The 23454-nt window shown below is 41.2% G+C and overlaps 1 protein-coding gene across 1 annotated transcript in view; it reads right to left on the bottom strand.

Annotated features, from left to right (window-relative positions):
* Positions 1 to 1758: 1758 nt before the first annotated feature.
* Positions 1759 to 23454, bottom strand: part of Tsf2 (transferrin 2) — a 245751-nt gene continuing 224055 nt past the window's right edge. The window contains exon 17 of the mRNA XM_071657722.1: positions 1759 to 14525. Within this exon, the coding sequence (XP_071513823.1) occupies positions 14416 to 14525 (110 nt within the window). The 3' untranslated portion in view covers positions 1759 to 14415. The remainder of the gene's footprint in view (positions 14526 to 23454) is intronic.

Here is a 23454-nt window from a genome sequence, read left to right on the forward strand (position 1 = left end):
AATGGGGAGACTGTGTAGTTGATTGCTTGGTAAGGTCTTCAAATGTATGCATGGATCATGGCAAGGCACCTGTTGATTGGCAAAATGCATGTAGAGTGCCAATGAATAAAGACAAGAGGGAAGGTGATTATTCAAATTACAGAAGTACAAGATTGTTGAGTGCACTTGTTAATTTGGATGAGAGGGTACTTATTGAGAAGGTAAAAGTATGTACAGAGCAACAGACTGGGGAGGAACAGTGTGGCTTCAGAGGCAGTAGGGGTTGTGTGGATTTGGTATTTGATTTAAAGAATGTGTGAAAGATACTTAAGGAAAACAGATGGATTTGTGTGGCCTTTATTGATCAGGTGAAAACATAGCATTATTAGAGATGCCTTGTGGAAAGTCTTGAGAATACAGAGTGGGAGGAAAGCTGCTACAAGCAAAGAGTTTTTATCAAAGGTATAACACATGTACGAGTAGGAAAAGAGGAGACTGAAGGGTTCCAAGTAAAAGTTGGTCTGTGGCAGGGGTATGTGATGTCACCATGGTTATTCATATTGTATATGGTAGGGGTGGTGAGGGAGGTAAATGTGAAATTCTTGGAGAGAGGGACAAATATGTAGTCTGGGGCATGACAGGGTCTAGGTGAGTCAACTGTTGTTTGTTGATGATACAGCATTGGTGGCATGTTCAAGTAAGAAACTACATAAGTTGGCAAATAAGTTTACAAGAGCATGTAAATGGAGGAAACTGAGAGTGAATGCAAATATATGCAAGGTTATTAAGCTCTGCAGAGCAAAAGGAGAGGTTAGCTGAGGAGTAAGTTTGAATGGAGAAAGCTTGGAGGAAAAGAAGTTAGATTACTGGGAGTGGACATAGCAGCAAATGTAACCATAAAAGCAGAAGTGAGTCATAGGATGGGTGAGGGGTGAAGATTCTGGGAACACTAAAGAATGTGTGGAAGGAGAGAACATTATCTGGGAGCAAAAATGGGTGTGTTTGAACATACAGCAATCCCAGCATTATATGAATGCAAGGCATGGACTGTGCAGATGAAGGTGGATGTGTTGGAAATGAAATGTTTGAGGACAATATGTGGTGTGAGGTGGTTTGAAAGAAGTTAAATAGTACGAGAGAGGTGTGGTAATAAAAAGAGTGTGGTTAAGAAAGCAGAAAAAGGTATGCTGAAATGGTTTGGACATATGAAGAGAAAGAATAAGGAAAGGTTGACAAAAAGGATACATGTATCAGAAATGGAGGGAATGAAGGAAAAGGAGACCATATTGGAAAGAGAAAATGGAGTGGAAAATATTTTGAGTGATCAGGGCCTGAAAATGAGAGAAGGAAAGGAATCCATGGGACAGAGTGAATTGGGACAATGTGGAATACTGGAGTCACCATGCTGTTAACGGACTGAACCAAGATATGTGAAGTATCCGGGGTAAACCATGGAGAGGTCTGTAGGACCTGGTTGTGGATAGGGAGCTGTGGTTTCAGTGCATTACACATGACAGATATGTTGCATACTCTTGTGTAGCCTCATCACTGCATATCCTGATTAACCACTTATCATCACAATACAAAAATTACAGCAAAGCAGTCACATCTATATTCTTCAAGTAATTTAACTGCCTAAAATTTTAGCCTTACTTTTATGAACTGATCTTACTTAACACCCTATCTCTGAAATGCTTTCTCCAAATGCCAAGTATATTGAAACATTTAAGATTCAAATTTCTTTCTAAGACACTACTAAATGAAGGGAAAAAACAAATGTTCTCATCTCTCTTTACTAAAAATATAGATGCAGTCAATGTCAGCAACAAGTACATTTCTGCTGAACAAGATACTTATATTAACATGTCCAGTCTAAATTACTGATCTATTTACAAATGCTTTTGTAAACCCATTTTTCTGGTGATTTTTTTTCCATACATATCAAATAGGCTGATTTGCATGCGGAATTCTCCAAACACTCTTGTAACATCCATGTCTCCTTTGTAGTAATACATGTCAGTGGTCTAAATTCAGCCTAGACATGCAGAGATGTACTTTACAAGATTTGCATCCAGATAATCAAGCATTGATCTGAGTTATAAAAGACAGAAAATTCCTGGAGTGGTCTCAAAATACAGTGATCTTTTGCATCTCCAAATGCCATTACTAGTTACTGGAGCAACAGAAATCTTCAAAGAACACTAAAACAAGTCTGCACATTGGCCTTGCTGAGTTCTTAACAACATATTAATGCAACATAAATTCTTTAATCTGCTTTCATGCCTCTTAAAAACAAAATGTTATATATTTTGGCAAAAATTGTACTCCTAAATGAATTTCTTTATATAAATTACATAATCTATGGAATGCATGAATGTGCATAGCTATATACACACTGCTTAAACATTTACATTAGCAAAATTTGTCACTTTTCATGTACTTTTAACAAACATACCTCCATCACATCTGAAATAAACATGGACCTTTAAGCATAAGCTACTATTGATATGTATGGTTTCATGCACATTCCATGTGAATAACATATATTGCAGAATGGAACAAGAAGAATTCCAAGAATAACAGACTGATGTACCTACTGTAACAATGTATAGAAATACAAATCACAATATTTACCATTAATATCTATCAAAAATATCCTTATCACATCAAAATATACTACAAAAAACTTTTAATCCTGTTACTACAAAATCTTATGTCTGTAAAACAACCACAATTGGACGGATGTGTTGTAATTTTGGCTATCATTTTTTTTTTGGCTATCATTTTTTACCTTGTATTAACAACTCCAACACTGTTATGCTGATCAGCCAAAAATAAGGTATATTCATGATTATGGTAATCAATATACAGTCTAAAATTATTCAAATACCTGCTGTCAATGGACTGAATCAAGGCATGTGAAATGTCTGGGGTAAACTATGGAAAGGTCAATGGGGCCTGGATGTGAATAGGGAGCTATGGTTTCGGTGCATTACACATGACAGCTGCAGACTTGGTGCGAACAAATGTGGCCATTTTTGTCTGTTTTCCTGGCACTACCTTGCTGAAGCAGGGGATAGTGATGCTGTTTCCTGTGGGGCAGGGTAGTGCCAGGAATGAAAGAAGGCAAGCAAATATGAATATGTACATGTATACATATGTGTGTGTTTGTATATGTTTATATGTACATGGATGTTTATTTTCTTTTTTTTTTTTTTTTGCTTTGTCGCTGTCTCCCGCGTTTGCGAGGTAGCGCAAGGAAACAGACGAAAGAAATGGCCCAACCCACCCCCATACACATGTATATACATACGTCCACACACGCAAATATACATACCTACACAGCTTTCCATGGTTTACCCCAGACGCTTCACATGCCCTGATTCAATTCACTGACAGCACGTCAACCCCGGTATACCACATCGATCCAGTTCACTCTATTCCTTGCCCTCCTTTCACTCTCCTGCATGTTCAGGCCCCGATCACACAAAATCTTTTTCACTCCATCTTTCCACCTCCAATTTGGTCTCCCACTTCTCCTCGTTCCCTCCACCTCCGACACATATATCCTCTTGGTCAATCTTTCCTCACTCATTCTCACCATGTGCCCAAACCATTTCAAAACACCCTCTTCTGCTCTCTCAACCACGCTCTTTTTATCTCCACACATCTCTTTTACCCTTACGTTACTTACTCGATCAAACCACCTCACACCACACATTGTCCTCAAACATCGCATTTCCAGCACATCCATCCTCCTGCGCACAACTCTATCCATAGCCCACGCCTCGCAACCATACAACATTGTTGGATCTACTATTCCTTCAAACATACCCATTTTTGCTTTCCAAGATAATGTTCTCGACTTCCACACATTCTTCAAGGCTCCCAGGATTTTCGCCCCCTCCCCCACCCTATGATCCACTTCCGCTTCCGCTTGGATGTTTATGTGTATACATTTTTTTTTTCTTTTTCTTTTATTATACTTTGTCGCTGTCTCCCGCGTTTGCGAGGTAGCGCAAGGAAACAGACGAAAGAAATGGCCCAACCCCCCCCATACACATGTATATACATACGTCCACACACGCAAATATATATTATTTTTATTATATTTAATTTTGCTTTGTCGCTGTCTCCCACGTTAGCGAGGTAGCGCAAGGAAACAGACGAAAGAATGGCCCAACCCACCCTCATGCACATGTATATACATACACGTCCACACACGCAAATATACATACCTATACATCTCAATGTATACACATATATACACACACAGACATATACATATATACACATGTACATAATTCATACTGTCTGCCTTTATTCATTTCCATCGCCACCTCGCCACACATGAAATAACAACCCCCTCCCCACTCATGTGTGCGAGGTAGCGCTAGGAAAAGACAACAAAGGCCACTTTCGTTCACACTCAGTATCTAGCTGTCATGTAATAATGCACCGAAAGCACAGCTCCCTTTCCACATCCAGGCCCCCACAGAACTTTCCATGGTTTACCACAGACGCTTCACATGCCCTGGTTCAATCCATTGGCAGCACGTCGACCCCGGTATACCACAGCGTTCCAATCCACTATATTCCTTGCACACCTTTCACCCTCCTGCATGTTCAGGCCCCGATCACTCAAAATCTTTTTCACTCCATCTTTCCATCTCCAATTTGGTCTCCCACTTCTCGTTCCCTCCACCTCTGACACGTACATCGTCTTGATCAATCTTTCCTCACTCATTCTCTCCATGTGACCAAACCGTTTCAAAACACCCTCTTCTGCTCTCTCAACCACACTCTTTTTATCACCACACATCTCTCTTACCCTATTTTCACTTACTCGATCAAACCACCTCACACCACATATTGTCCTCAAACATCTCATTTCCAGCACATCCACCTTCCTCCACACAACTCTATCTATAGCCCACGCCTTGCAACCATATAACATTGTTGGAACCACTATTCCTTCAAACATACCCATTTTTGCTTTCCGAGATAATGTCCTCAACTTCCACACATTCTTCAATGCTACCAGAACTTTCGCCCCCTCCCCCACCCTATGATTCACTTCCACTTCCATGGTTCCATCCGCTGCCAAATCCACTCCCAGATATCCAAACACTTCACTTCCTCCAGTTTATCTCCATTCAAACTTACCTCCCAATTGACTTGTCCCTCAACCCTACTATACCTAATAACCTTTGCTCTTATTCACATTTACTCTCAGCTTTCTTCTTTCACACACTTTACCAAACTCAGTCACCAGTTTCTGCAGTTTCTCACATGAATCAGCCACCAGCGCTGTATCATCAGCGAACAACAACCGACTCACTTCCCAAGCTCCCTTGTCCACAACAGACTGCATAATTGCCCCTCTTTCCAAAACTCTTGTATTCACCTCCCTAACAACCACGTCCATAAACAAATTAAACAACCATGGAGACATCACACAACCCTGTCACAAACCTACATTCACTGAGAACCAATCACTTTCCTCTCTTCCTACACATACACATGCCTTACATCCTAAATAAAAACTTTTCACTGCTTCTAACAACTTGCCTTCCACACCATATATTCTTAATACCTTCCACAGAGCATCTCTATCAACTTTATCATATGCCTTCTCCAGATCCGTAAATGCTGCATACAAATCCATTTGCTTTTCTAAGTATTTCTCACATACATTCTTCAAAGCAAACACCTGATCCACACATCCTCTACCACTTCTGAAATATAAGTCAGTTGATATACATCGAAGAGATGAAGCTAGGACGCCATTTGGTAAACATGTGATTGTCACAATCACATGTTTACTACTGATGAATGTGGGAGGTGAGAAAGCTCTTGTTGCATGCATGGGTGTGGAAGGAAGAGCATACTAAAGCAAGGGCCAACAACAAAAGGGGAAGCAAAAAAGGCAATAAGGCTGAAGGCAGGAAAGGCACCTGGGGTGGAAGGGATTTTGGCTGAAATGCTCAAGTATGGAGGAGAAAATGTGATAAAGTGGATGCATCTGATATGAAATTTAGCATGGAAACAAAAGCTTGTGCCTAAGGATTGGGTGAAAACTATTATTGTTCCTTTATTCACAAGAAAAGGTGCTAAGGATGTCTGGTGTGAAGTATACCAGAAACACTGTATGAATGAATGTTGACTGACAGACTGAAGGAAGTGACTGAATGCAGAATAAATGAGAAGCAAGGGGGTTTTAGGTATAGTAAGGGATGTGTGGATCAGATTTTTCTGGAGAAGTATTTTGCAAAAGGATCATGTGTAAGATTGGATGGAAAGTTGAGGAGAAGTTTCAGTATACTTGTGGGTGTGAGGTAGGGTTGAGTGATGTCACCACGGCTCAAGGGTAAAGGGGAAGAGTGGTTTGGGAATGTCTTGGGAGTAAAGTCAGGGGTTAGTGAGAGGACAAGAGCAAGGGAAGGAGTAGCAGTACTCCTGAAACAGGAGTTGGGGGAGTATGTGATAGAATGTAAGAAAGTAAATTCTCGATTAATATGGGTAAAACTGAAAGTTGATGGAGAGAGATGGGTGACTATTGGTGCATATGCACCTGGGCATGAGAAGAAAGATCATGAGAGGCAAGTGTTTTGGGAGCAGCTGAATGAGTGTGTTAGTAGTTTTGATGCATGCAACCGGGTTATAGTGATGGGTGATTTGAATGCAAAGGTGAGTAATGTGGCAGTTGAGGGAATAATTGGTATACATGGGGTGTTCAGTGTTGTAAATGGAAATGGTGAAGAGCTTGTAGATTTATGTGCTGAAAAAGGACTGGTGATTGGGAATACCTGGTTTAAAAAGCGAGATATACATAAGTATACGTATGTAAGCAGGAGAGATGGCCAGAGAACGTTATTGGATTACGTGTTAATTGACAGGCGGGCGAAAGAGAGACTTTTGGATGTAAATGTGCTGAGAGGTGCAACTGGAGGGATGTCTGATCATTATCTTGTGGAGGCTAAGGTAAAGATTTGTATGGGTTTTCAGAAAAGAAGAGTGAATGTTGGGGTGAAGAGGGTGGTGAGAGTAAGTGAGCTTGGGAAGGAGACTTGTGTGAGGAAGTACCAGGAGAGACTGAGTACAGAATGGAAAAAGGTGAGAACAATGGAAGTAAGGGGAGTGGGGGAGGAATGGGATGTATTTAGGGAATCGGTGATGGATTGCGCAAAAGATGCTTGTGGCATGAGAAGCATGGGAGGTGGGTTGATTAGAAAGGGTAGTGAGTGGTGGGATGAAGAAGTAAGATTATTAGTGAAAGAGAAGAGAGAGGCATTTGGATGATTTTTGCTGGGAAAAAATGCAATTGAAAGGGAGATGTATAAAAGAAAGAGACAGGAGGTCAAGAGAAAGGTGCAAGAGGTGAAAAAGAGGGCAAATGAGAGTTGGGGTGAGAGAGTATCATTAAATTTTAGGGAGAATAAAAAGATGTTCTGGAAGGAGGTAAATAAAGTGCGTAAGACAAGGGAGCAAATGGGAACTTCAGTGAAGGGCGCTAATGGGGAGGTGATAAAAAGTAGTGGTGATGTGAGAAGGAGATGGAGTGAGTATTTTGAAGGTTTGTTGAATGTGTTTGATGATAGAGTGGCAGATATAGAGTGTCTTGGTCGAGGTGGTGTGCAAAGTGAGAGGGTTGGGGAAAATGATTTGGTAAACAGAGAAGAGGTAGTAAAAGCTTTGCGGAAGATGAAAGCCGGCAAGGCAGCAGGTGTGGATGGTATTGCAGTGGAATTTATTAAAAAAGGGGGTGACTGTATTGTTGACTGGTTGGTAAGGTTATTTAATGTATGTATGACTCATGGTGAGGTGCCTGAGGATTGGCAGAATGCGTACATAGTGCCATTGTGCAAAGGCAAAGGGGATAAGAGTGAGTGCTCAAATTACAGAGGTATAAGTTTGTTGAGTATTCCTGGTAAATTATATGGGAGGGTATTGATTGAGAGGGTGAAGGCATGTACAGAGCATCAGATTGGGGAAGAGCAGTATGGTTTCAGAAGTGGTAGAGGATGTGTGGATCAGGTGTTTGCTTTGAAGAATGTATGTGAGAAATACTTAGAAAAGCAAATGGATTTGTATGTAGCGTTTATGGATCTGGAGAAGGCATATGATAGAGTTGATAGAGATGCTCTGTGGAAGGTATTACGAATATATGGTGTGGGTGGCAAGTTGTTAGAAAGTGAAAAGTTTTTATCGAGGATGTAAGGCATGTGTACGTGTAGGAAGAGAGGAAAGTGATTGGTTCTCAGTGAATGTAGGTTTGCGGCAGGGGTGTGTGATGTCTCCATGGTTGTTTAATTTGTTTATGGATGGGGTTGTTAGGGAGGTGAATGCAAGAGTTTTGGAAAGAGGGGCAAAAATGAAGTCTGTTGTGGATGAGAGAGCTTGGGAAGCGAGTCAGTTGTTGTTCGCTGATGATACAGCGCTGGTGGCTGATTCATGTAAGAAACTGCAGAAGCTGGTGACTGAGTTTGGTAAAGTGTGTGAAAGAAGAAAGTTAAGAGTAAATGTGAATAAGAGCAAGGTTATTAGGTACAGTAGGGTTGAGGGTCAAGTCAATTGGGAGGTAAGTTTGAATGGAGAAAACCTGGAGGAAGTAAAGTGTTTTAGATATCTGGGAGTGGATCTGGCAGCGGATGGAACCATGGAAGCGGAAGTGAATCATAGGGTGGGGGAGGGGGCGAAAATCCTGGGAGCCTTGAAGAATGTGTGGAAGTCGAGAACATTATCTCGGAAAGCAAAAATGGGTATGTTTGAAGGAATAGTGGTTCCAACAATGTTGTATGGTTGCGAGGCGTGGGCTATGGATAGAGTTGTGCGCAGGAGGGTGGATGTGCTGGAAATGAGATGTTTGAGGACAATGTGTGGTGTGAGGTGGTTTGATCGAGTAAGTAATGTAAGGGTAAGAGAGATGTGTGGAAATAAAAAGAGCATGGTTGAGAGAGCAGAAGAGGGTGTTTTGAAATGGTTTGGGTACATGGAGAGAATGAGTGAGGAAAGATTGACCAAGAGGATATATGTGTCGGAGGTGGAGGGAACGAGGAGAAGTGGGAGACCAAATTGGAGGTGGAAAGATGGAGTGAAAAAGATTTTGAGTGATCGGGGCCTGAACATGCAGGAGGGTGAAAGGCGGGCAAGGAATAGAGTGAATTGGATCGATGTGGTATACCGGGGTTGACGTGCTGTCAGTGGATTGAATCAGGGCATGTGAAGCGTCTGGGGTAAACCATGGAAAGTTGTGTGGGGCCTGGATGTGGAAAGGGAGCTGTGGTTTTCGGGCATTATTGCATGACAGCTAGAGACTGAGTGTGAACGAATGAGGCCTTTGTTGTCTTTTCCTAGCGCTACCCCGCACACATGAGGGGGGAGGGGGATGGTATTCCATGTGTAGTGAGGTGGCGATGGGAATGAATAAAGGCAGACAGTGTGAATTGTGAGCATAGGTATATATGTATGTGTCTGTGTGTGTATATATATGTGTACATTGTGATGTATAGGTATGTATATTTGCATGTGTGGACGTGTGTGTATATACATGTGTATGGGGGTGGGTTTGGCCATTTCTTTCGTCTGTTTCCTTGCGCTACCTCGCAAACATGGGAGACAGCGACAAAGCAAAATAAATGAATAAATAAATAGACAGAGGGATAAGAGAGATGAGAGCAAAACTAAGGAAAGGTGGTGCAGGGATGGAGTGTGGCAGCGTGAATGATACTTTACTGTTTGTTGAGAGTGAAAAGGACTTGCAGAAGGTTGTAAGTGTGTTTTATGATGTGTGTAAACATAAGTAATTGAAGGTAAATGCAAGTAAAAGTAAAGGGATGGCATTTGAATGGAAACAATGAAAATATAGATTTTGCAAAACCATATAGAGTGAAAGAAGAATGTGTACTCCATTGTGTTTGAATGTGGAAGGAGAAAGAGTGGAAGAGGTGAGAAAATTTAAGTATTTAGGAGCTGCCTTGGGTAAATTTAGTAATACAGAAGAATAAATAAGGAAAAGAGCAGTATGAGGCTGAAGAGTCATTGAGTCCCTTAAAAGAATAATAAAAGGTAGAGATGTAAGTATGGAAGCAAAGAGAGGCTTTGGGCACAGCATGGTCCTCCCAATGTGCAGCTGAAATGTGGACAAGGAATGAGTCACAGAGGTCAATAATCCAGGCTATGGAAATGAGCTATTTGGGAGGAGCATCTGGTACGACTAGATGTTATGAAGAAAGAAATGAAGGGGTGATGTAAGATGCAGTATGGTAGGGAATGCAAAGGGAATGAATTGTGGCGTGGTAGAATGAGTGAATTGTAACAGTTTGAGGCAGTCTGAGCATGTGAAAAGAATGCAAGACTAGGAGATTTCAAGGAGAATGTATGATAGTACAATTAAAGGGGTTGATGTGAGAGGAAGACCACCTGTGACATGGGCAAATAGAATGGAAGAACACTGGAGGGAGAGCAATGGTGGAAGAGTACGTGAAATATTTTAAGTGAGGGAAACGTGTAAGAACAGGGATAAGTGGAGACTGTTGCTGTGGCCACCCCCTTAATGGGAGTTCTCAGAGGGAATGGGCACCAGAGATAAAGATAGATATACTATCATAAAGCAATCAATTATGACCAAATGCATAAAAAGTATGTAAGACCAAGAAAACTATCACAATTATCATAAACATTCATGCACTGGTTGTAGCACACATCCCAACTAAATCACTTTGTAACTATAAAGCTGTCATACAAGTAGTGGTGATGTGAGAAGGAGATGGAGTGGGTATTTTGAAGGTTTGTAGAATGTGTTTGATGATAGAGTGGCAGATATAGGGTGTTTTGGTCGAGGTGGTGTGCAAAGTGAGAGGGTTGGGGAAAATGATTTGGTAAACAGAGAAGAGGTAGTGAAAGCTTTGCGGAAGATGAAAGCCGGCAAGGCAGCAGGTTTGGATGGTATTGCAGTGGAATTTATTAAAAAAGGGGGTGACTGTATTGTTGACTGGTTGGTAAGGTTATTTAATGTATGTATGACTCATGGTGAGGTGCCTGAGGATTGGCGGAATGCGTGCATAGTGCCATTGTACAAAGGCAAAGGGGATAAGAGTGAGTGCTCAAATTACAGAGGTATAAGTTTGTCGAGTATTCCTGGTAAATTATATGGGAGGGTATTGATTGAGAGGGTGAAGGCATGTACAGAGCATCAGATTGGGGAAGAGCAGTGTGGTTTCAGAAGTGGTAGAGGATGTGTGGATCAGGTGTTTGCTTTGAAGAATGTATGTGAGAAATACTTAGAAAAGCAAATGGATTTGTATGTAGCATTTATGGATCTGGAGAAGGCATATGATAGAGTTGATAGAGATGCTCTGTGGAAGGTATTAAGAATATATGGTGCGGGAGGAAAGTTGTTAGAAGCAGTGAAAAGTTTTTATCGAGGATGTAAGGCATGTGTACGTGTAGGAAGAGAGGAAAGTGATTGGTTCTCAGTGAATGTAGGTTTGCGGCAGGGGTGTGTGATGTCTCCATGGTTGTTTAATTTGTTTATGGATGGGGTTGTTAGGGAGGTAAATGCAAGAGTTTTGGAAAGAGGGGCAAGTATGAAGTCTGTTGGGGATGAGAGAGCTTGGGAAGTGAGTCAGTTGTTGTTCGCTGATGATACAGCACTGGTGGCTCATTCATGTGAGAAACTGCAGAAGCTGGTGACTGAGTTTGGTAAAGTGTGTGGAAGAAGAAAGTTAAGAGTAAATGTGAATAAGAGCAAGGTTATTAGGTACAGTAGGGTTGAGGGTCAAGTCAATTGGGAGGTGAGTTTGAATGGAGAAAAACTGGAGGAAGTGAAGTGTTTTAGATATCTGGGAGTGGATCTGGCAGCGGATGGAACCATGGAAGTGGAAGTGGATCATAGGGTGGGGGAGGGGGCGAAAATTCTGGGGGCCTTGAAGAATGTGTGGAAGTCAAGAACATTATCTCGGAAAGCAAAAATGGGTATGTTTGAAGGAATAGTGGTTCCAACAATGTTGTATGGTTGCGAGGCATGGGCTATGGATAGAGTTGTGTGCAGGAGGATGGATGTGCTGGAAATGAGATGTTTGAGGACAATGTGTGGTGTGAGGTGGTTTGATCGAGTGAGTAACGTAAGGGTAAGAGAGATGTGTGGAAATAAAAAGAGCGTGGTTGAGAGAGCAGAAGAGGGTGTTTTGAAGTGGTTTGGCCATATGGAGAGAATGAGTGAGGAAAGATTGACCAAGAGGATATATGTGTCGGAGGTGGAGGGAACGAGGAGAAGAGGGAGACCAAATTGGAGGTGGAAAGATGGAGTGAAAAAGATTTTGTGTGATCGGGGCCTGAACATGCAGGAGGGTGAAAGGAGGGCAAGGAATAGAGTGAATTGAGCGATGTGGTATACCGGGGTTGACGTGCTGTCAGTGGATTGAATCAAGGCATGTGAAGCGTCTGGGGTAAACCATGGAAAGCTGTGTAGGTATGTATATTTGCGTGTGTGGACATATGTATATACATGTGTATGGGGGGGTTGGGCCATTTCTTTCGTCTGTTTCCTTGCGCTACCTCGCAAACGCGGGAGACAGCGACAAAGTATAAAAAAAAAAAAACTACATATTCAGTATTTGGTGATTACAATGTTATAGAGCATTCATTTATAAACAAATGCAAGTTAAAAGCAACAGTGTAATAAAAACAGTGTCAGAAATTATCTTTGCTAAAATCTACAAGCTAGCAGAAGCATAAGTGTGCAATGATGTATGACACACCACAACAGTACTACATGACTCCCATGTGACACATAACTTGGATTCTATTTTATTCTTATTATTTGACTGTACCATGTACATTTTTTACTCATTTGTTCTCGCAATATTTGTTTGTCGTTTCCAGCATCGTGAGGATGCACTGGGAACAGACAAATAAATAGTCTCACTTTTTCACATCCAGTCTATATTGTCATGATTAAGACACCAAAATCAGAAGCTCCTATTCTCAGCCAAGTCCAGCTTTGTATTCCCTGGTTCAACCTAATGACAGCAGGTCCAGGGCACATGAAATGGTCAGGAGAAACCACAGAAAGGTCTCCTGGGCCTGATGTAGATAGGGGACTCTGGCATCAGTGCACTATATGACAACTATAGTGTGATGTCAGAAGATAAGGCCATTCTTTCTTTGTTTCTGGAGCTACCTCACTACACAGGAAATGACAAACAAATATCAAAAATTAAGTGGAAAATCAAAAAACAATTTGATATAGATCAGAAATATAGCTTTTATCACAGCAGTAAATGGATTAACACTTTGGCTGCCAAATGAATAAATTCATTTGAATGTTCCCAATCTCAGACTGCCAATCAAATGAATTCATACAGTCCATTTGAGTGATCATATGTCATTAGAATTAAAAACAAACTTGACAGACTATCAAAATTCATTAACTCTTGGTGATTTCAGATGGCACGTGTATGACATAAGAAAGAAGCTACAAATAACTGAATTTAACTTACAAATTTTCATAAACTTCTGCTTTTCTGTAACATGTACAGTGAATGATAAATTCATAATCATTTATTCAAATGTGTATGAATGATGCTATTTTCGATGAACTTCCTGAAGAGAAATTGCAATTAGATCTATGAAAGAAAAACACATAAGTTTGGGGAACATTGCATAGGCTTCTATATACAAGTGAGATTCCATCCAAACATATAAGTATGTAATTTTCCTCCTCATAAGGAGGGCTGTTACAGTGACAATAACATTATAATGCCTTATGCTGACCAAGTCAATTTGAATTTCATGTGTTATCTGGTTCTGTAACCTGAAGTCGATAAAAAATTGGAAAAAGTATTATAACAGACTCAGATTCTTAGTTTTTGTGCACTAGAAAATTATCAAATATTACAAAAAAAGGCTTTCAATTTTCCACTTAAATTCATAAGCCTGAATTGTTCCTTGATAAATTTTTGTAACTAACTTGAACAGGCCTTTGCTACACTAACCACTTCTCCACTTGCAACCATGATTATTCCCACAAAAGACATCTTGAGCGCAGGCATTTTGACCCTATGGTTACAGGCCTCAAAATTATATAAATATAAATGTCAAATTCAAAGAGCAGTCAAACCAATAATATAGAGGCAACTGATGGGAATAGCCTGGCAAGTAGAAAATGCTAAGGACTGAGGGGTGGCAGTAAAAGGGAGGGTCACAGAATCATAGGTAGCACAAAGGCCAAAGATGCCTAACTCAGGCCCTGTATGTATCGCATTTCCCTGTCCACACAAGTTGTTTCAAATGCAGTACATGGATGCAAAATATATTTACTTGTTCACAGATAAGTTGTCTCAAATAAGGCACATGAGTGCAAAGATGTTACCAAAAGAATATCAACTTGAACTTATTTTTCAATGTTCTTGACACATTATTGATGATGCTTAATCACGCAAAAGAGATCATCACTGCTACACCCATCAGTATAGATGAAACTTGTATGGTGATAGCACTTGCAGTGCAGTCCACCTCATATCGAGCATTCAGGAATTCCAAGCCTAAAAAATAATGTTTTTGTTAAAGTTCAGTTTCAGTTTCCCAAACATATTTGCATGATGACACAAGGCTTAGAAACAAATACCTTTACAATTAACATCTATATCATAAAAATTAATCTTCACATCAAAGATACAGGGTAAAATATCACTAAAGCAAGCAACACTTTTGAAATCTGCAAAAAAATCAACATCCTTGTTTATCTAAAACTCGTAAATCAGCTTCTTTCAGTATGTTTAAAGCAATTGGCAAAATTTATAGCAAGGCATTTTTGTGAACAATGACTGCAGTGAATATCCCAACTACTTTCCAAAGTAAACAAAACTGCTTGATGGAAAAATTCATTCCAAATGGGAATACAAGTATATAGAAAAAATATAAAAAAATACTGACAACAAACATGCTAAAAATACTTCTTGCTACTCAAAAACATTATAAACACATAAATAGTGAAATTCACATGCACTTACTAAGTACTTCAATAAGGCATATCTTAAATACCTACAATATACTCCTGTTGTTTTACAAGGTTACATTCTGAGCTACAATATAAAACTAACTGTTGCACAACTAGAATTATTTAAACTAATAGAAAGCAAACAAAAGATAATAGTTTCACTCCTTCAACTCCTTAAAATAATTAAGAACCCAACACACAGTTTACAAATTAACAGTTTCACTCCTTTAACCCCCTAAAATATTCAAAAACACCATACATGATTTACAAACAACATAAATATTTTAATTCAGTGTGAATTATAGTTAACTTCAATAAAAGTATACTAAATTAAATACTAACTTCCAAACTTGACCCCTTGCCCTACACCACAATGTTGGTTCACTTTCCCTCTCCTAAAGGTATTACCTTGGTTTTTGCCCTCAAGAGCTGGCTGCTCGTGTTACCCCACCACTAGCCAGACCACACAATACTCTGTAATCTACTGCATCACATGATTATTGTGTGGCCATCAGCAACTCAAGGGGGGGCCATTATGATACCTGCTTCTTTCCCTACACATCAAAGCTTTGGAACTCTCTACCTCCTCATTCTCATTATTATTTTGCTTTGTCGCTGTCTCCTGCATTAGCGAGGTAGCGCAAGGAAACAGACGAAAGAATGGCCCAACCCACCAACATACACGTATATACATACACATCCACACACGCAAATATACATACCTATACATCTCAACGTATACATAAATATATACACACAGACAGATACATATACACACATGTACATAATTCATACTGTCTGCCTTTATTCATTCCCATCGCCATCCCGCCACACATGAAATAATAACCCCCTTCCCCCCTCGTGTGTGCGAGGTAGCGCTAGGAAAAGACAGCAAAGGCCACACTCGTTCACACTCAGTCTCTAGCTCTCATGTAATAATGCACCAAAACCACAGCTCCCTTTCCACATCCAGGCCCCACAGACCTTTTCGTGGTTTACCCCAGATGCTTCACATGCCCTAGTTCAATCCATTGACAGCACGTCGACCCCGGTATACCACATCGTTCCAATTCACTCTATTCCTTGCACACCTTTCACCCTCCTGCATGTTCATGCCTGATAACTCAAAATCCTTTTCACTCCATCCTTCCACCTCCAATAAGGTCTCCCACTTCTCCTCATTCCCTCCACCTCTGACACATATATCCTCTTGGTCAATCTTTCCTCACACATTCTCTCCACATGACCAAACCACTTCAAAACACCCTCTTCTGCTCTCTCAACTACACTCTTCTTATTACCACACATCTCTCTTACCCTATCATTACTTACTCGATCAAACCTCCTCACACCACATATTGTCCTCAAACATCTCATTTCCAGCACATCCACCCTCCTCCTCACAACTCTATCCATAGCCCATGCCTCGCGACCATATTGTTGGAACCACTATTCCTTCAAACATACCCATTTTTGCTTTCCGAGATAATGTTCTGGACTTCCACACATTCTTCAACATTCCCAGAATTTTCGCCCCCTCCCCCACCCTATGATTCACTTCTTCCATGGTTCCATCTGCTGCCAAATCCACTCCCAGATATCTAAAACACTTCACTTCCTCCAGTTTTTCTCCATTCAAACTTAACTTCCAATTGACTTGACCCTCAACCCTACTGTACCTAATAACCTTGCTCTTATTCACATTTACTCTTAACTTTCTTCTTTCACACACTTTACCAAACTCAGTCACCAGCTTCTGCAGTTTCTCACATGAATCAACCACCAGCAATGTATCATCAGCAAACAATGACTGACTCACTTCCCAAGCTCTCTCATCCACAACAGACTTCATACTTGCCCCTTTCTCCAAAACTCTTGCATTCACCTCCTTAACAACCCCATCCATAAACAAATTAAACAACCATGGAAACATCACACACCCCTGCCACAAACCTACATTCACTGAGAACCAATCACTTTCCTCTCTTCCTACACGACATACACATGCCTTACATCCTCAATAAAAACTTTTCACTGCTTCTAACAACTTGCCTCCCACACCATATATTCTTAATACCTTCCACAGAGCATGTCTATCAACTCTATCGTATGCCTTCTCCAGATCCATAAATGCTACATACAAATCCATTTGCTTGGCTCTCTTGCCCTACACCACAATGTTGGTTCACTTTCCCTCTTCTAAAGGTATTACCTTGGTTTTTGCCCCCTAAAGCTGGCTGCTTGTGTTACCCCACCACTAGCCAGACCACGTAATACTCTGTAATCTACTGCATCACATGATTATTGTGTGGCCATCAGCAACTCAAGGGTGGGCCATTATGATACCTGCTTCTTACCCTACACATCAAAGCTTTGGAACTGTCTACCTTCCCATTATTATTGCCATTATTATTTTGCTTTGTCGCTGTCTCCTGTGTTAGCGAGGTAGCGCAAGGAATCAGACGAAAGAATGGCCCAACCCACCAACATACACATGTATATACATACACGTCCACACACGCAAATATACATACCTATACATCTCAACGTATACATATATATGCACACACAGACATATAAATATATACACACGTACATAATGCATACTGTCTACCTTTATTCATTCCCATCGCCACCCTGCCACACATGAAATAACAACCCCCTCCCCCTCATGTGCGTGAGGTAGCGCTAGGAAGACAACAAAGGCCACATTAGTTCACACTCAGGCTCTAGCTGTCATGTAATAATGCATCGAAACCACAGCTCCTTTTCCACATCCAGGCCCCACAGAATTTTCCATGGTTTTCCCCAGACCCTTCACGTGCCCTAGCGCAATCCATTGACAGCACGTCGACCCCGGTATACCATATCATTCCAAGTCACTCTATTCCTTGCACGCCTTTCACCCTCCTGAATGTTTAGGCCCCGATCACTCAAAATCTTTTTCACTCCATCTTTCCACCTCCAATAATGTATCCCACTTCTTGTTCTCTCCACCTCAGACACATATATCCTCTTGGTCAATCTTTCCTCACTCATTCTCTCCACGTCACCAAACCATTTCAAAACACCCTCTTCTGCTCTCTCAACCACACTCTTTTTATTACCACACATCTCTCTTACCCTATCATTACTTAATCGATCAAACCACCCCACACCACATATTGTCCTCAAACATCTCATTTCCAGCACATCCACCCTCCTCCACACAACTCTATCCATAGCCCATGCCTCGCAACCATACAACATTGTTGGAACCACTATTCCTTCAAACATACCCATTTTTGCTTTCTGAGATAATTTTCTCGACTTCCACACAATCTTCAACGTTCCCAGAACTTTCGCCCTCTCCCTCGCCCTACGATTCACTTCTGCTTTCATGGTTCCATCAGCTGCCAAACCCACTCCCAGATATCTAAAACACTTCACTTCCTCCAGTTTTTCTCCATTCAAACTTACATTCCAATTGACTTGTCCCTCAACCCTACTGTACCTAATAACCTTGCTCTTATTCACATTTACTCTCAACTTTCTTCTTTCACAAACTTTACCAAACTCAGTCACCAGCTTCTGCAGTTTCTCACACGAAACAGTCACCAGCACTGTATCATCAGCGAACAACAACTGACTCACTTCCCAAGCTCTCTCATCCACAACAGACTGCATACTTGCCCCTTTCTCCAAAACTCTTGCATTCACCTCTCTAACAATCCCATCCATAAACAAATTAAATGACCATGGAAACATCACACACCCCTGCCACAAACCTACATTCACTGAGAACCAATCACTTTCCTCTCTTCCTACACAATGTACACATGCCTTACATCCTCGATAAAAACTTTTCACTGCTTCTAACAACTTGCCTCACACACCATATATTCTTAATACCTTCCACAGAGCATCTCTATCAACTCTATCATATGCCTTCTCCAGATCCATAAATGCTACATACAAATCCACTTGCTCTTCTAAGTATTTCTCACATACATTCTTCAAATCAAACACCTGATCCACATATCCTTTACCACTTCTGAAACCACACTGCTCTTCCCCAATCTGATGCTCTGTACATACCTTCACCTTTGTCGCTGTCTCCCGTGTTAGCGAGGTACTGCAAGGAAACAGACGAAAGAATGGCCCAACCTACCCACATACGCATGAATATACATACACGTCCACACACGCAAATGTACATACCTATGCATCTCAACGTATACATATATATACACAGACATATACACATATACACATGTACATAATTCATACTGTCTACCTATATTCACCCCCATCGCCACCCTGCCATACATGAAATAATAATCCCCTCCCCCAAATGTGCGCAAGGTAGCGCTAGAAAAAGACAACAAAGGCCACTTTCGTTCACACTCAGTCTCTAGCTCTCATGTAATAATGCACCAAAACCACAGCTCCCTCTACACATTCAGGCCCCACAGAACTTTCCATGGTTTACCCCAAGCGCTTCACATGCTCTGGTTCAATCCATTGACAGCACATCGACCCCAGTATACCATATCGTTCCAATTCACTCTATTCCTTGCACACCTTTCACCCTCTTGCATGTTTAGGCCCCAATCACTCAGAATCTTTTTCACTCCATCTTTCCACCTCCAATTTGGTCTCCCACTTCTCCTCGCTCCCTCCACCTTTGACACATATATCCTCTTGGACAATCTTTCCTCACTCATTCTCTCCATGTGATCAAACCTTTTCAAAACACCCTCTTCTGCTCTCTCGACCACACTCTTTTTATTACCACACATCTCTCGTACCTTAACATTACTTACTCGATCAAACCATCTCACACCACATATTGTCCTCAAACATCTCATTTCCAGCACATCCACCCTCCTCCGCACAACTCTATCCATAGCTCATGCCTAGCAACCATATAACATTGTTGGAACCACTATTCCTTCAAACATACCCATTTTTGCTTTCCGAGATAATGTTCTCGACTTCCACACATTCTTCAACGCTTGCAGAACTTTCGCACCCTCCCCCACCCTATGATTCACTTCCACTTCCATGGTTCCATCCGCTGCCAAATCCACTCCCAGATATCTACAACACTTCACTTCCTCCAATGTTTCTCCATTCAAACTTACTTCCCAATTGACTTGTCCCTCAACCCTACTGTACCTAATACCCTTAGTCTTATTCACATTTACTCTCAGCTTTCTTCTTTCACACACTTTACCAAACTCAGTCTCCAGCTTCTGCAGTTTCTTACACGAATCAGCCACCAGCGCTGTATCATCAGCAAACAACAACTGACTCACTTCGCAAGCTCTCTCATCCACAACAGACTGCATACTTGCCCCTCTTTCCAAATCTCTTGCATTCACCTCCCTACCAACCACATCCATAAACAAATTAAACAACCATGGAGACATCACACACCCCTGCCACAAACCTACATTCACAGAGAACCAATCACTTTCCTCTCTTCCTACACGTACACATGCCTTACATCCTCAATAAAAACTTTTCTGCTTCTAACAACTTGCCTCACACACCAAATATTCTTAATACCTTCCACATAGCATCTCTATCAACTCTATTATATGCCTTCTCCAGATCCATAAATGCTACACACAAATCCATTTGCTTTTCTAAGTATTTCTTTTTCTAAGTATTTCTCACACACATTCTTCAAAGCAAACACCTGATCCACACATTCTTTACCACTTCTGAAACCACACTGCTCTTCCCCAATCTGATGTTCTGTACATGCCTTCACCCTCTCAATCATAACCCTCCCATATAATTTACCAGGAATACTCAACAAACATATACCTCTGTAATTTGAGCACTCACTTTTATCCCCTTTGCCATTAAATAACCAAACCAACCAGTCAACAATACAGTCACCCTCTTTTTTAATAAATTCCACTGCAATACCATCCAAACACGCTGCCTTGCCGGCTTTCATCTTCTGCAAACCTTTTACTACCTCTTCCCTGTTTACCAAATAATTTTTCCTAACCCTCTCATTTTGCACACCACCTTGACCAAAACACCCTATATCTACCACTCTATCATCATACACATTCAACAAACCTTCAAAATACTCACTCCATCTCCTTCTCACATCACCACTACTTGTTATCACCTCCCCACTTGCCCCCTTCACTGAAGTTCCCATTTGTTCCCTTGTCTTATGCACTTTATTTACCTCCTTCTAAAACATCTTTGAATTCTCCCTGAAATTTAATGATACTCTCTCACCCCAACTCTCATTTGACCTCTTTTTCACCTCTTGCATCTCTCTCATGACCTCCTGCCTCTTTCTTTTATACATCTCCCACTCATTTGCATTATTTCCCTGCAAAAATCATCCAAATGCCTCTCTCTCTTCTCTTTCACTAACAATCTTACTTATTCATCCCACACTCAATACCCTTTCTAATCTGCCAATCTCCCATGCTTCTCAATGCCACAAGCATCTTTTGTGCAAGCCATCAATGATTCCCTAAATGCATCCCATTCCTCCCCCACTCCCCTTACCTCCTTTGTTCTGACCTTTTTCCATTCTGTACTCAGTCTCTCCTGGTACTTCCTCACACAAGTCTCCTTCCCAAGCTCACTTTACTCTCACCACTCTTTTCACCTAACATTCGCTCTTCTTATCTGAAAACCTCTACAAATCTTCACCTTCGCCTCCACAAGATAATGATCAGAAATCCCTCCAGTTGCACCTCTCAGCACATTAACATCCAAAAGTCTCTCTTTCGCTTACCTATCAATTAAGACATAATAAAATAATGCTCTCTGGCCATCACTCCTACTTATATACGTACACTTATGTATATCTCTCTTTTTAAACCAGGTATTCCCAATCACCAGTCCTTTTTTCAGCACATAAATCTACAAGCTCTTCACCATTTCCATTTACAACACTGAACACCCCATGTACAACAATTATTCCCTCAACTGCCACATTACTCACCTTTGCATTCAAATCACCCATCACTATAACCCGGTCTCGTGCATCAAAACTACTAACACACTCGCTCAGCTGCTCCCAAAACACTTGCCTCTCATGATCTTTCTTCTTATGCCCAGGTGCATATGCACCAATAATCACCCATCTCTCTCCATCCATTTTCAGTTTTACCCATATCAATCTACAGTTTACTTTCTTACACTCTATCACATACTCCCACCGCTCCTGTTTCAGGAGTAGTGCTACTCCTTCCCTTGCTCTTGTCCTCTCATAAACCCCTGACTTTACACCCAAGACATCCCCAAATCACTCTTCCCCTTTACCCTTGAGCTTCATTTCACTCGGAGCCACAACATCCAGGTTCCCTTCCTCAAACACACTACCTATCTCTCCTTTTTTCTAATCTTGGTTACATCCACACACATTTAGACACCCCAATCTGAGCCTTCGAGGATGATGAGCACTCCCTGTGTGACTCTTCTTCTGTTTCCCCTATTAGAAAGTTAAAATACAAGGAAGGGAGGGTTTCCAGCCCCCCCGCTCCCGTCCCCTGGATGTGGAAAGGGAGCTGTGGTTTCGGTGCATTATTACATGACAGCTAGAGACTGAGTGTGAACGAATGGGGCCTTTGTTGTCTTTTCCGAGCGCTACCTCGCACACATGAGGGGGGAGGGAGTTGTAATTCCATGTGTGGCAGGTTGGCAATGGGAATGAATAAAGGCAGACAGTATGACTTATGTACATGGGTATATATGTATATGTCTGTGTATGTATATGTCACCTCCCTAACAACCCCATCCATAAACAAATTAAACAACCATGGAGACATCACGCACCCCTGCCGCAAACCAACATTCACTGAGAACCAATCACTTTCCTCTCTTCCTACTCGTACACATGCCTTAAATCTTCGATAAAAACTTTTCACTGCTTCTAACAACTTGCTTCCCACACTATATATTCTTAATACTTTCCACAGAGCAACTCTATCAACTCTATCATATGCCTTCTCCAGATCCATATATATATATATATATATATATATATATATATATATATATATATATATATATATATATATATATATATATATATTAGTTATATTTTATTTTGCTTTGTCGCTGTCTCCCGCGTTTGCGAGGTAGCGCAAGGAAACAGACGAAAGAAATGGCCCAACCCATCCCCATACACATGTATATACATACACGTCCACACACGCAAAAATACATACCTATACATCTCAATGTACACATATATATACACACACAGACACATACGTATATACCCATGCACACAATTCACACCGTCTCCCGTTATTCATTCACCTCGCCACACATGGAATACCATCCCCCTCCCCCCTCATGTGTGTGAGGTAGCACTAGGAAAAGACAACAAAGGCCCCATTCGTTCACACTCAGTCTCTAGCTGTCATGCAATAATGCCCAAAACCACAGCTCCCTTTCCACATCCAGTCCCCACACTACTTTCCATGGTTTACCCCAGACGC

This window comes from Panulirus ornatus, chromosome 65 (assembly GCF_036320965.1).
Source record: "Panulirus ornatus isolate Po-2019 chromosome 65, ASM3632096v1, whole genome shotgun sequence".
Taxonomy (NCBI): Eukaryota; Metazoa; Arthropoda; class Malacostraca; order Decapoda; family Palinuridae; genus Panulirus; species Panulirus ornatus.